This window comes from Nicotiana tabacum, chromosome 17, assembly GCF_000715075.1.
Source record: "Nicotiana tabacum cultivar K326 chromosome 17, ASM71507v2, whole genome shotgun sequence".
Taxonomy (NCBI): Eukaryota; Viridiplantae; Streptophyta; class Magnoliopsida; order Solanales; family Solanaceae; genus Nicotiana; species Nicotiana tabacum.
Window position 1 is genome coordinate 60899166 of NC_134096.1, and position 15125 is coordinate 60914290.

The 15125-nt window shown below is 35.9% G+C and overlaps 1 protein-coding gene across 1 annotated transcript; it reads right to left on the minus strand.

The window, feature by feature from the left end:
• Positions 1-1911: 1911 nt before the first annotated feature.
• Positions 1912-14925, minus strand: LOC142171885 (protein trichome birefringence-like 19). The gene is made up of 7 exons (XM_075235596.1): positions 14854-14925; positions 14549-14605; positions 13302-13664; positions 8510-8535; positions 6113-6230; positions 4487-4863; positions 1912-2269 (listed from the first exon to the last, which is right to left on the minus strand). The coding sequence occupies exons 1-7, from the start codon at positions 14923-14925 to the stop codon at positions 1912-1914; spliced, it is 1371 nt and encodes a 456-aa protein (XP_075091697.1).
• Positions 14926-15125: the final 200 nt, after the last annotated feature.

Here is a 15125-nt window from a genome sequence, read left to right on the forward strand (position 1 = left end):
TATTTCCTTTCATTATCTTTCGCTTACTGCCCTTATTGTTGTTTTTATCATATGATGTCCTCTTGTATTTAACACTCATATATTAGATTATGTATTTTTTTTTTGTGCTCTAGTATTACATAAAACTTAGGCAAACCTTAACTAATATAGGACTTAAAAAGAATAGCTAGTAATTAATCTTCGCCTTTTGTTAATTATAACTTTCGATCTTGCACACTCACTTTTTTTAAAGATTTTTGAAGCTCAGGTCCTTAATCAGAACGGAGTCCGTTTTCAAAGAAAATTAGGAAAGAATCACTGATTTTCACTAACAAGGAATGAAATCAAATTTTCATAAAAAAAGCAGTAACGAACAGTCTCAAATGAATTTCCAAAGACTCGCTTCTTCAAATCTTTTTTTTAGAAAAAACCAAGGTACATTTGAAAATTATCTTTCGTACAAACAACTCTTAAGATTACTCTAGCATCTATTCTTCAAAGTACTTACTTTCATGACTTAATAATTACCAGCCTTAAAATTTAGAGCACTTTCAAAACCCTCTTAACTTTCAATAACTCTTTTATAATCCAATACCCTTCTTAAGTCTTACACATACACATTTCCTTTAGTATATAGTGAGCCATGTCTTAGTAATAATCAAAGCATAGTATAAATAACTTAGCCTTTAAATTAGCCTAAGTCCTATAGAGCTACCTCAGGTAGATTTTAAGGGGTGCCTAACACCTTCCCCTTAGAAGAACAAAAACACTTACCCATAATCTCATCGGTTTGCAGACCTGTAACGAACATAACTTAGTAATTAAATTGGTACACTAGTATACCTTTAAAAATTAGGTGGCGACTCTCTTTCATCAACAACAGAGAAATCACAAGTTGAATCATGTCTTGATTAGTGCAAAATAGGGTGCAACAGCCATTATGGCACTTGGGATTTTGGGTCATGACAGAAAGGCAATGTTTAAGTCTACTACTTTTCCTAATTAGATGCTTATCCGGTGAACAATAAAAGGAATTAAAACGAAAAATGATCTGCCAAAATCGGCGATCATGGGTATAACATATGTTTTTAAAAGATCTGCCAAAGTCATTTAAGATAGTCTTCAATAGAGTAAGAATCATATCTCTATGAACAGATTATCAAAATTTCACGTTGTAGTTTCTGCTGACAGAAAGAGAAATAACTTTCATAGGTAGATCTTACGTTTGCAGAATCTGGAATGTATTATAAAATTTAATTCTTTATCTCATACAAAGCAATGGATAACTTTAAAAATATGACGTACGTACTTCAATAAGAACATGATGCTTCTCAGCGGACCCAATTCAGTAGCTTGCAAACGTGACATATCCTTACTTCAATGCCGGAACTTTCTATAGACATTACGGCACAGTCCATAGAATCCTTTTGAATAAAAATCAACATAAAGTATAAAAGATTAGAATTGAATAAGTGACCAACAAATATTAGATTTCATAATTGCATGCTAAGATAATTTGTATCGCACAACGTACAACTTTTTCATTTCTTGGTTCCGTTACTGGCCTTTATTTTTCTTGGGGCAAAGCCATAGATTACATTTTATGAATAGATTTCAAGGTTCCATAGTGTTTACATTATAATTCAGGGCTTGGTTAGTATCTAAAAAGAAAGATATACATTTATGTTGCGTAGTCTATATTTTTTTTTCATAAGGTGAAAATTTAGTCGCCTTCGTGTCGCATATATAGTCTGTTCTCTATGATATTGAGCACAATTAAAATAAAGACATAGATCGATCATTTGTCTAGTAGTGATAATTTAAACCCAGGAGCAGCAATCCTCAATAACCATTTAAAGGTGGTTGTCCTTCGAAAAAAACCCAACACAATAAGACATAATTAAGATGAATATTGTTCATGCAAATCATGATCTATATATCTGCTGCCTCCCTTTTCAACAGTTGTAGCAAAAAATCATTCCAGGTATCAATCGGTCCCGGCAAACACCAGTGGAGGCAGTCAGTAAGCACTGTAGCATTCGGCTTTGTCCAACGGCCATATTTACTAGGATGACCATCTGGTCTCAACAACATGGGTCGCGTTACACCAAACAACCTGAATTTCAAACCTCTTTTTCTCCCTTCTTTTTGGGCAATCCTAGCTTCTTGCAATTGAATCTTGTAAAACTCCAAGTTATGACTGTCCAATACCATCTCATTCCTCCTAAATGGCCTGGTCTTTGTGCAATCTCCACCGTTACTCCAAGTTCCATTTTCAAAATGGGATGGTTGTTGGCCCAAGTAAAGAATAGTTTTGAAGATGGACAAAGGAACTCAGGGATAAACCAGGTCCATCACTGGTAGGCATAGACACGGCCAGATTCAAAGCACGTGAGATGCACATGCAGGAGATAAACAAAATCTGGCATAATAATAGATATCTCTTGATCGAAAAGATTGCATAATTGATAAGGAGAAGGACTTCTTACTCAACGAGAACATTATCCAAGATAAGGAAGGAGTTAGGAGTTGAGATTAACTAGAACTCTTCCACCAAGGAAGAGTAGCATTGGAACTCTAGTTATTTTCTACTCTACTAACTCTATAAATCTCAAGATGTTCTCATTCTACAAGTGACACACAAAAGCAGAAGTTAAACGTGAATTGAGAGCAAAATAGCAAGACATTTTGCAAGCAGTTCGTGTGTGATTTGATGTTTGGTTATAATTACATATTTTTAGTGCATTACTTACCTTACATTTTGGGGCTTTAATGCTAAACTATACTATATTTGTGCTTAATTGAGTCTATTTTATGTGTAGGTGAATTGGAGATGAAAGTAGAAGAAAAATGAGACCTACAAGTCGAAAGCATGCGCAGGAGCAGTGAATGAGAGAACCTGGCGACGCCAGGCTTGAAGCTGGCTTTAGGCTGGCTTTGCAAGGCAAAAGCCAGGCTGAAGCTGGCGTTAGGCTGGCGACACCAAGCCTAAGACTAGGTCCAATCCAAGTTTTGAAGACTTTATTCGTTTCCGAGTTTGACTAGGACTTGTCCTACACGTTTAGGTCTTTTCCTACACATATAAATAGACCTAAAAACGCCATCGAAGAGGGGGAGAACATACTTGGAAAGGACATTTTGAGAGAAAAAACACAAGCACAGAGCCGCCGTGGAGGCTGGAATTCATCAAGTTCTATTTTTCTCTCACCAAACTTAGTAATTTTTATGTTTCTTTGTATGATTTGTTGTTTGGCTACCATGTCTATGTGGAGCTAAACTTCACGTTTTAGGGTTGTGGTTCTTTCATGACTATTGTTAGTCGGATATTGATTTTGCCTTCTTGATTTATCATATTGGTTTATTTATTCAATCTTGCGCTTAATTATTTAATTGCTTGATCACCATTTGAATACTATCTATGAATCTAGAATTGAACTCGAAAGTGAGAATTCTATATTGCCTATAGGATTGAGTAGAGTAAGTTCTTAAACTCGGACATCGGGGAACGGATTCGTGGTTAGGATAGACATATACCTAATTGCCTTGCTTGGTTGATTTATAGGAATTATAAATGCGTTCGTATTGATTCTAACTCCATAGACATATAGGCGTTAGGTTAGCTTGAATAGGCGAGTAAGAACTCGACAGATTCTTATGAGCAATATTAACCTTGTCAACCAATAAGCGAGATAAATTAGTCGGTCAATTCAATTTAAGAATACAATAGGATTGTTAGATAGCCCATAACCCTAGATCGTTTTTATTACATTGATATCATAAATAATCTGCTCTTTCTCTGTTCAAAGTTCATTATTTATATTTTTTTATTTAATTAGTTTAGAATAAAATATTTTTAGGTTTAATTCTTGTTTAGATAATTAGGATAGTCTAATTTAGTTAATAGTTAATCACAAGTCCTCGTGGGTTCGACATCCGACTTTTAGTCACTTTATTACTTGACGACCGCGTATACTTGCGTGTGCGTTTGGCCGCGACATGATTCAAGTGTGCGTACCTGAAGCTACATGAACCAGATAAAAGAACCAGCTCCAAGTGTCTGTCTTTTATTCTAGTTCAATTGTAGTAGGTGTTTTCATATTGTACCTTTCAGCTTTATCTAGAGTCAATTCTAATAGGTACTCAGAGTATTCAAGTTAGAGTTAACTTGAAGTTATCGCAGCAGTTAGAGGCTGATTGCCACAACGGGATTAGAGTTAATCCTAGGTTTACAAAAGTATTTTGTAAATGCAGTTTTTGGCTCAGTGATTCAGTGAAGAGTTTTGGAAAAATCCTACTGGGAAGTAGGTCGTAATTTTTTCACCTTTTGAGCCAGGTGTTTTCCACGTAAAATACTTGTGTTCTTTAATTTCTGCATTTATTATTTCGCAACAGTAGTATAAGGAATACATAGAAGAACCAGGTCCTTCCATAATCTGTGCACGCGAAAAATTGGACACTACACAAATCACCCCCTCTTGTGTGGTATTGAAGTTAAAACATTAATGGTGCAAATGTCCTCAAAAATATCACACCATTGTAATTTTGCAGGCTATTTATGGCCCGAAAAGCCATCTGAAATGCCCTCCGATAACTGAAATATGATGTCAAATGGCTAACATTGGACTGGGAACAGTCTAGGCAACCAACGAGGCGGTGGTTTAAGTAAAACATGGGTGGATGGAAGAACGAGTGGCCGGCGGAGATGATCACATAATCGAAACTTTGGATTTTGGTCGTCCAAGATTCGTCTATTTCATCGAGATATAAATCAAAAACTGTTTCTGCACTAACCAAAAGGGGTGAATAAAGCAGTGACATATTGAAGTTGTATTCTCTGTATTCGCAACGTTTCATTTCGTCTGATGTTACAGGGTTTGCATGCACCTGAAAGAAAGAAATTATCGCTTGACGTTCTAAAAATATATTTATACTATCAGGTAACATATATATATATGATAAGGGTGATGAATTACCAAAAAGATAATGTAAGAGATCTACTGCGCGTGACTTAACAGAGTTTACGTACACTTATAGCATATAAAAACAATTACGCTATACAAATAAAAGTCCTAGTATGTGTTTTATTTTAAATAAGTCTTTTACTAACCCAAAAAAAAGGATCTTACAAGAGCTCGTCTTCTGTTATTAATTAGACATTTTTAATGAAGATAACCATATCCTAAAGAAATTATGTCTGCATTCTTTTTAGTTTTAAATATTCATGTATTTCTATTAGAATTAGGCTACTGTATTTAGTGTTTGAATTAATAGTGATTAAAATAATGTGGAAAGTAGACTTGAAGCAACCATAACCTCGATTAACTGAAGGACGTGGCTTCCCTAAACTACTTCATTAATATTTTTAGATCTAAGAGGTATTGTACACTCTACTCCTCAAATTGTGTGTAGTGATTTGTAAAAGTAATTTTCTCAAATTATTTATTATTTTCTTATTTTACTCTTAGTAGTAATTGTTCTTGAAGATGAAGATGACACATATTAGAATAAATATTCAATGAAGAGAGATTATATGTTAAGACATAAATAAAGGTTAAACTAGTAAAACAACCCTTCTAATTAATGTTTCTTAAGGGTCGTATAAAAGATATCATAAATACGACAAATAATTTGAGACGGAGGGAGTAAAATATAACGTCGATACAGTGGAAGAAATATAAACTATTTCCTTTTTCCAACTCTCAAGAAGAATATTCAAAATCTGCATCAGCATAAATTTTTAATGCTTAATGCAAAACACATCGTCTAGGATAAATAAGTGTGAACTCAAATTTGATTTTGATTAAATCAAAAATTGTTGTATTTCATTGTGAAGAAATATTTACACTATCACTTTACTTAAAAAGTAACTGAAGCTTACTTTTAATAAGTAGGATTACCTGAAAATAAGATAGATCACATTCTATAACATATTAAAATACACTAAAAATGTTAAATTATTTATGATGTATATAAGTTAAATCCAATTAAAAAAAAATAGACAACCGTAGCAACCTGGTCAACAGAAATAGTAAATCATTACGAAATATGAAAATGTAAATTTGAAACTAGAAAGAAAGTGCATGACTTAGATTGTTGAATGAGAAAGATGGCCCTGATGAAAGCGTATATATACCTTGGACAAGAGACATATCAATGCTTGCACATGATTTCTTGCAAGAGAGTCACCGACAAAGGCCATAGATTTATCTCTGACAAGTTCCAAAAATTGACGAGGGTCAAATATTGGGAGTACTGAATAATTGTTGTTCTTTTGGACTCAAGTGACATAAATAGGTAAAAAATAAAATTAGGTATCATTTTATATATAGCGCGGTTTTTCACCACGCTATACCTTAACGACATGTTTGTCCATTAAGGTATAGCACGGTGAATAATCACGCTACATTTAAACTCTAAAAGGGCGGGAGATATAGCACATGTATACAGGGCGCTATAGTATAGCGCAGTGAATACATGCCCTATACATACATAAAAACACGGGCCTCCATCTTCCCCGACCAGAACCAGTGCCCTCCCCCTTTCCCCATTCCAGCGGTCCCCCCTCCATTTTTAAAGAAAACAACTCAGTGGAGCCCACCCGTCCCACAAAAAGTGTATCTTCTCCGTATTGTAGCAAGCTAACACCGGATCTAAGGCGTTATTGCATAGTGAATTGCTCGTTTCGGCCCCAAATCATCAAATCTTCACCTTTCAAAAAAATTTAAATCGAGATATTCCGACTTACTTTTTGTTAAAATTCATGTATAAAAAATACGTATTAGTTATTTTTTTAGTGTGATCTATGTTTTTTCGTGATTGTTTTGTGATTTAATTAATTTTTTATTTTTTATTCGGATTAGATTATTGTTGTGGTAAAAAATTAGTAAAATAGATAAATTATTATTTTATGAATAATTAATGTTATTAGTTGTTATAAAAAAATGCCTATTAGTTATTTTTTACTGTGTTCTATATTATTTTCATGATTGTTTTGTGATTAAATTAATTTATTTTTTTATCCGGATTAGATTATTTATGTGCTAAAAGATTAGTAAAATAGATAAATTATTATTTTATGAATAATTAATGTTATTTAGATTTTATTGTTGTACATATATTAATATGTGACTTTATTATTGTTTAGTGCCCTTTAGTGTTATGATATGCCCGTAATTGTAATCTAGTGCTCTTTAGCGTAGTAAAACGTAGTGCCCTTTAGCGTAGTATCTTTGTAGTTATTGAAATTAATCATTTAATTATCTGTTAACCCCAAAAATATCTGGAATAAAAGATGTTAGTTCAAACACAAACTCTCTCGAATTTTAGAAAATAAATGTAAGAAAATAACATAAATAATAACAATATTTGTCAAACTAAGTATTTTTATATGAATACTTATTAATTATATCATGTATAGTTATAAAATAAGAAACAAATATATAAAATAAGAAACAAACATATAAAATAATAAACTAACATATGAAATAATAAACTAACATATAAAATAATAAATTAACATATAAAATAATAATATAAAAATGTATCAACTTAAGTAATAATATAGTAAAACTATCGATTAATATTAATATAAAAGATATTGCAATATATTTAAATATGTAAAGCAATCAAAAAGAAAAATACTTTAATTGATATTATTCAATTTGTAGACATCGTCATGGAGGTTCCCCTTGTACATCCCGGACCTGCATCTCGAGAGCTACTATTGGTACAGGGCAACCATAGGTCTTCATACATCTGGGATGGGTAGTGTTTGTCCCAGACATTCCGCCCCAGACGTATAGATGATATGTGGGAGTTCATTAGAGACCACCCACTCCATCCCCGTATAGTTAAACGCCTTCAGGATACGGGTTTCTACAGGATCATAGAGATCGGTTGGTTGCAATTCGACTGGGCGTTGATCGCGGCTATGATAGAACGGTGGCGACCGGAGACGCACACGTTTCATCTACCCATAGGCGAGGCTACCATCACGCTTGAGGATGTGGAGGTTCTCTTCGGGCTGCCGGTTGATGGATTACCTGTGGAGAACAACTATAGCGTACTGAGTTATTCTCCACTACAACCCCCTCCCTCCCTGAATATAATGAAACCCTAATTTTTCGTTCTTCGGACATTATGACAAAATGCAAAATAATTTAACGAAAAAATATTTTTGAAGACAAGGATCTAGAATGAATTTTTAGCTAATTTTAGAACTCCTTAAATAAGAAAAAAACCAGTCCGGGGGTACAATAATTGAAGTATAGCGCATGCATAGTATGCGCTACATATTTAGCGGATACATCATAGGCGTTATATCCATATGAATTATTGGTGGTCAGTTAAGTGCATAAGAGTTATTGGTGGGGCATGACATTTTATATATAGCGCGATTGTTTGTCCGTTAAGGTATAGCACGGTGAATAACTGCGCTATATATAAAATGCTACATAGTTTTTTTTACCTATTTATGTCGTTTTAATCCAAAATAACTACACTTTGGCTTCAGACTCCAAATATTGGCAGTTCATAGGCATCTGGTTTCCATTTACACTTGAAGAATTTTGCATTAGTCTTCGATTGGAAATTCCATGTGCGTACGGGTACAATTCGGGCTCATGATATATTCCAGCCTCTAACAGGGTAAAACAAGCTCGAGATATGATTGTGAAAGATCGGAATCGAAGCAAGGATATCCTCGAGTCAGAGTACGGGGACCGACCATCTACCCTCGATAATATCAGGGTCATGATTCGAGACCAACCTAAAACCTGAAGGACTTCGGAGAGCGTCGTCGGGTAATCAAGCACGGCCAACAAGAGGCCGCAATATTCGTGACTGGACGGATATCACGACGTGAATCTTGGCAGGAATCGATGTACAACCGACAATCAATAATAACAGAAGATATTTTACCTTTTATAGAGTTATACTTAGAGTAGGATTCCCCTACTATATAAAAGGGGTTTGATAATTCATTAAGCACGTTGTAACACGCATTCCAAATTAATATACTATTATTTCCACTGTTATTCTAAGTTTTTCTTTCATTCATCAAATATTGACCGTTGTGAGCCCAGATAGAGGGCAAATAGCTCACTGTGGCTGAAGACATCTTCCCTGTGTGGTTTGAATTTACTATATTTCTATTTGTTTGTTTAAATCGAGTTTATCGTTTTGTATCAAATTAATCTGTGTATCCTTAAAACTACTTACAAATTTAATTGTTATCCGATTTTAAGGATAAACAGTTTAGCGCCCACTGTGGGGCTAAGGATAATAGTGGCAATTTGATATAAATTTCCATAACACACCCTACTTCACACTTGTTCTTTGAAGTGTCTTTGATTTTAGGTCTGCGTTTAAAATGTCGAACTCCCATTCTTCCCCTCTAAACATGGATGTTGAGTCTGACGAGCGCAAAACACAATACAAAATTATTGCTCGCTAGTCAAAGATAGTATAGTTTAATTATCGTCTCCACAGGGATTGGATTTAAACAGTATTCGAATAATCTTAAGTTGATTACTATCGAGGAAAATTAATATTTGATTTGATAACTGTTACTACGGTGAACTACTAAAAATTGAGCTAATAACAATTGATCACAAAAGACAGCATATGAGCAACAAGAAAATATCAATGAGAGGGATAAGGGTATTTGACTAGATAGGTGAAAGATAACCGACTCGGGATCCAATTCTTGAGTTAATTCACTCTATAATACGGTTGATTCTCACGAATTCAACTGATAATCAGATTACACTTGAAGTTAATGTTCCTCTTTCGATTAAACGTTAATCCAGTAATTAATCCAATTGAAGCACGGTAAACAATTGCAACAATCAAATGATGGTTATGATCTAAAAGGTAACTTCTCACGAATATTTCTCTATTTTCTAGTTCGATTAACAATTCAAGAGGCTCTTTCGATTACCTATTTGAATCACGAATTTAAACTAGAGCATAAGATGTGAAGAAATTCAATATCAAACTCCTCTTTCGATTAAGCAAAACAACAAATAACTCACAATACAAATTAAAGCTCTATCAATTAATTCTAACAATTATCAAGAATCGAATCCCTAATCTCGTTATCAAAATACTGTATCTGTCAACACCCTAATAGAAATTACTTCATAACAATGGAGTAATACATCTCAAATAATTTTAAGAACAAAGAAAATATCAGGCTAATGATTTCGATACAAACTCCTATATTATACCAATTGCAGGTTGTAATATTGATGAATTCTTGAGTCTTCTTACCTAGGTTGGTTCTCCAATATTTCGTAGGTCAAAAGTCCCTTCAAAATCGTATTTTTGGTTTATTCATACCGTGTATAAACAAGCCCAGACAAAACTACCCCATGTGGCGCGCTAGTGAGGAAATCTAGAGAGCTCGCATTTTTCTTGTCAGGCTACTTTTGCATTATCGCGCTGCGCCTCGCGGCGCCCCATGCAGTGCGGTAGTGTCTATTTCTCAGAGTAAATCCATGTGTTCATATTTTAATATACGGAGTTGGTCCTCGACCCCTCGAACGTGATCCCGACTTAATTTCTCAGGCTTCTACTCAGATTTCAAAGCTCTAACTTATTCGATTTCGCTCCAAATTACCTAAATAGCTCAGAATCCTTTCCTACAAGGCATAAACACATAATAAGTATAATTCACTATCGTTTAAGCTCAAACACATGTAAAATACAATAATTAGAGTGCAATACTACGGCTAAAATACGGGTTTCTAGCCTACCATCAACACCCCACACTTAAACTATCGTTCGTCCTCGAGAAATCAAACTGCACTTCATCTAGGGATGACCTTTTCATTAAACAACATCCCTAACACATCGTGCCAAGAATGTTTAAAATAAACTAAGCATCCTAACATAACATCCTGACCTCACGACTCGACTCAAAAGTACCACGCATTCTTTTCACAACCTGCGTTTACTTACTCTAGCACAGAGGTCAAAGACTTTACCTTACCTTCACAAGTCATGTGCCCACACACAAACAATAGAGAGTAGTTCCATACACAATAACGTTCAAGAGCAATTAGAAACTCAAGATAGAAAGAATTCAGTCACTCTCAGAAATAAAATTCATGCGCCACAGAAGATGTACCATATGCTTGCCCGTAGTGTAATACTCTACTAATTTGAGCTCATTCAATCAAGGATCAAGTAGGACTTAATTTTGGTTATAATGTAGGCTGCGGGACTGGTAGGATACATATGGATATAGTGACTACACCTCCTTAAGCACTTTAATACATGTACATTAACACATTAAACCCCACACTTGTGTTGAACCAAGTCCCAACGTTCACATCATATTAACACCAAGCTCCCAATTTCTTTAAGCATAGACAAAGTAAGAGATACCACTAGCAAGGACTAATTTTCTTTATAATATATACAAACACTAACATTTTTTCTTTTTCTATATTCTTATTTTCTCTTCTTCTTTTTTCAATTCCCTACAAGTGATTCTCATAAAAATAATTCAACTGTGCACCTTTCCCTTTTCTATAGTTCCACTCAAAACCCAACCATACCTCTACCTAGATTTTACAAACTCATAACAAACCCAAGTGCTCAAGAGAGGTCAACAGTTCAAACATATAGTCAATTCAAACAAAGAGGACAGGCTTGTAGTGTGGTTGCCAAAGAAATAGGATTATAGGCTCAAATGGGCTAACTAAGATAAAGATTAATTAGGTGGGCAAAAACATATATTTGGCTCAACAAAGAAATGTCTATATCACTTCCTAGACTGAATAAGACTGCTATTTCTTTTGCAAACACACAGGGCAAGTTCTAGACATCAACTGACATGCACATAATATCAACGAAAACCTCACTCACACATTGACACATAACTCACTCAGGATCGGATCTTTCCTGACTCTCTAGTCAAAGCAGTTAAGCAGAGTAATGATCAAGCAATTTAAGGCACTTATCTAAAAGTGAAGATCTGAGTCTAGGCGTCACGACTAAGGCACTCACCACTCTCAAGGCATATGCAGTAAAGGGAAATTGCTTCAAATTAGCACTATGACTCAAGATTCTTTATTCCTATAAAACAAAAAATTAACTACACCTGGTTCAAGTAAAACCCTTGGAAAAGAATCGCGGCACAAAAAAATCAAAGGAGAATTACTACACTACCTAAGAAAGTAAAATAAAATAGAATAAAATAAAACAAAGGATATATTTTTGGATTTTCAATTTTTTTTTGTATTTTTCTCGTTCGACTTCAAATCCCTCAAGTAGCAAGTCGACGAAATTCATCATCAGGAAGATTTGAAACTAAACAGTTAATTACTAACTATTACATGCCGATATAATTCAGAGTTATGATTATAGACCATATTGTCTAAGAAAGCAAGAAACAAATCAAACAAAACCAACCGGCAAATAGAAAACAAGTACAAATACAATCAAATAGGAGCACCACACACTTAAGAAATTGCATTGTCCCCAATGCAAAACAGTAAAACAAGAGAGGAAAGGTAACTCCCTAAGGCCCATGGCCTACTCCTCATCAATACCCTCAAAAGTGAGCAAGTACTCTTCTTCATTATAGGGAATAGAGTTGGCGTCCTCATCTGGTAGCATCTGTACTCCAGCAGCTAAGCCCAACCACTATTGCGTGACTGCGGAGAGTGGATGGTCCTCCTGCAGCTCTGCCAAGTGAACTACCCCCCAACCAGCGCGAAGGCACATATCAGCAAATAGCAGCTGCAGTGTCTCCTTAACACGAACAAATCTCTGATCTATAAGAATAACAACAACATGGGGGTCTGTCATAGATGTTACATCAAAAGGCTTAAGAGGCCACAAAACCGGAATCTCCCAATCATAATGAAACTCCTCCTCCACATGGTAGGTCGTCAGAAGTTGCGTGATCATACTCGAAAAATATAGGCAGCGGGCCCTAAGTGGTCATACTCGAGATAAGTGCTCAAGCATAGTTTTACCCAGATCAAACTTTATCCGAGTCAGAATAGCATAAATGAGACACATCTTCAACCGGGAGACATCGGTGTCAATCTGGGTAGGTATGATCTTTGCATTAATCAAACGGAGAACGAGTCTAGCGGGACACTGGAAATGGCACTTCTTTATGTCCTTGTGGAACTCATTAGCATCTCACGTCCATGTGGAAAGAGACCCCGTGCCACACAGATGGCGTCTAATATCAGGATGGGGGGTCGACGCAACAACCTCAAGAACAACTTATATTAATACTTCGTGAATCCCATGATCTAATTTATTACCCAAGAAGAAAATGGAATCATCTTGCCTCACACCTCCACTTCATACACTGCATCTAAACTGGCCTCAGGTTGCCAGTTAGCATAAAACACCTTAACCATGTTCACATTCACTAACTCACCGGGACGGAACAAGATTTCAAAACCCATGTATTTGATGTTGTTGTGAATCCTCGAGTATTTCCTGGCTAGCTTATCATCATCAATGCCAACTTCCGGGCCGGGACTCGCCACCCGAACAAAGGTCTGGTACCACATCCTAGCATGAGCTGGCACAACCCGAATGCCATACTTGTCGCTTGGCACTACATCCGCATCAGGATCAATGCGCTTCTCTTCCTCCTCCTCTGGGGCAGGGGGAGGTGCCCCTACCTCCTCGACGGCTACTAGAGGCAACCTCTAAGGTACCTGTGTTAGAACGTTTGCTAGGACGGCGAGACATTGTACCTGCACAAGATGAACAATATTAGACACAACACTTAAAATATAAACAGGACAAAACGGGGTAACCACTCAACACTTATGTTATTGGCATGTTCACAAGTACAATATATATTGGGGACTCAGACTACCCCATTAAAAGTTGTGCAGTCAACAACCCACCCGACCACCAACATAACATTACAACAACATAACCACAGACTATACTAATGTAAAATACAAAATTAAGAAGCTAAACTAGTAATTAAGAAAAGAAGCATAAGAAGTTAGTATAATCCACTACTAACAAAATTACGATACAATACAACACTACATATGTACTTAGCATGAATCGGGCACCCCATTTAGCACCTAGCAACACATTAGTATGGGGTGGTCAATCAATTAGCACTCGCAATTCTTTCCACGTGCGGGTCTCGGGCGTAGTAATGTCCAAAATTTTCTGGACCCACTGGTACAAGCCTTCAACCCTAGGTGGTACCCACCTAGTCGCTGAAATAAGCGAAAGAAGAAGGGTAAATAATGATACGGTGACGATCTTTAATGGAAGAAAAGAAAAATGGTGAACTTATGAGTGCGGTTCCATAATTCCGAAAAGGTTGAAGCTGTGGCCAGAATGATGTCATTGGTGGAGACTGCAACAAACCGTTCCATCCACCTATGATCACTGTCATCATCCATGCTAGATAGCAGAGCATGGTGGCCACGCTTGCTAAAATTTATCATTCCCCTGCAAAAAATCTTGGGGGAATAGAGGTTAGCTCTTCTCCCGTCTCCTGGCACAAATGCCAAAAACAAGTTACTGTCCTCAATAAAGAAGAACTTACTTGTGCCAGGCATACCTGGTAGCGAATGCAAAACTCAACGATAACGGATTCAAGCTCTCCACTCAAAGAGAACTGCCCCAAAGTGAAGGGATACATATAAAAATACGTAAAACCCTTCTTGGGTATAGTTATCCGCTCCGCCAGGTCAGGAGCGATAATGTCTAAATCTTGGCAATGGTAGTATTCCTTCATAGCAAGAATACTGGAAGGACGGATGAAAGAAGGGTATTTTCTAGTTGCCCACGTACGAGGGTGAGCCGAAGGATACTTCTCTTCAAAATTTTAGTTTTGACGAGACTCTTTAGGATGATGGAGCTCACTATAGGAGGAGCAGCAACATCAGCTTTACCTTTGTTCTTTGAAGAACTAGGGTTTCTGGAAGAAGAGGCCATTTTTATCAGAAATGAAGGAAGGTTTTTTCTCAAGAAGAAGGTTAAAGAAAGGTTGAAGAACAAACTACGAGTTGAGTAAAGAAAGTTTGAGAACGTTTAGTGAATTATGAAGTGTAAATGAAGAAGTTAGATGTGTATAAGCTAAAATTATATCTATAATTACCTCGATAACCGGCAAAAGTGATGCTAAATCATGGGAT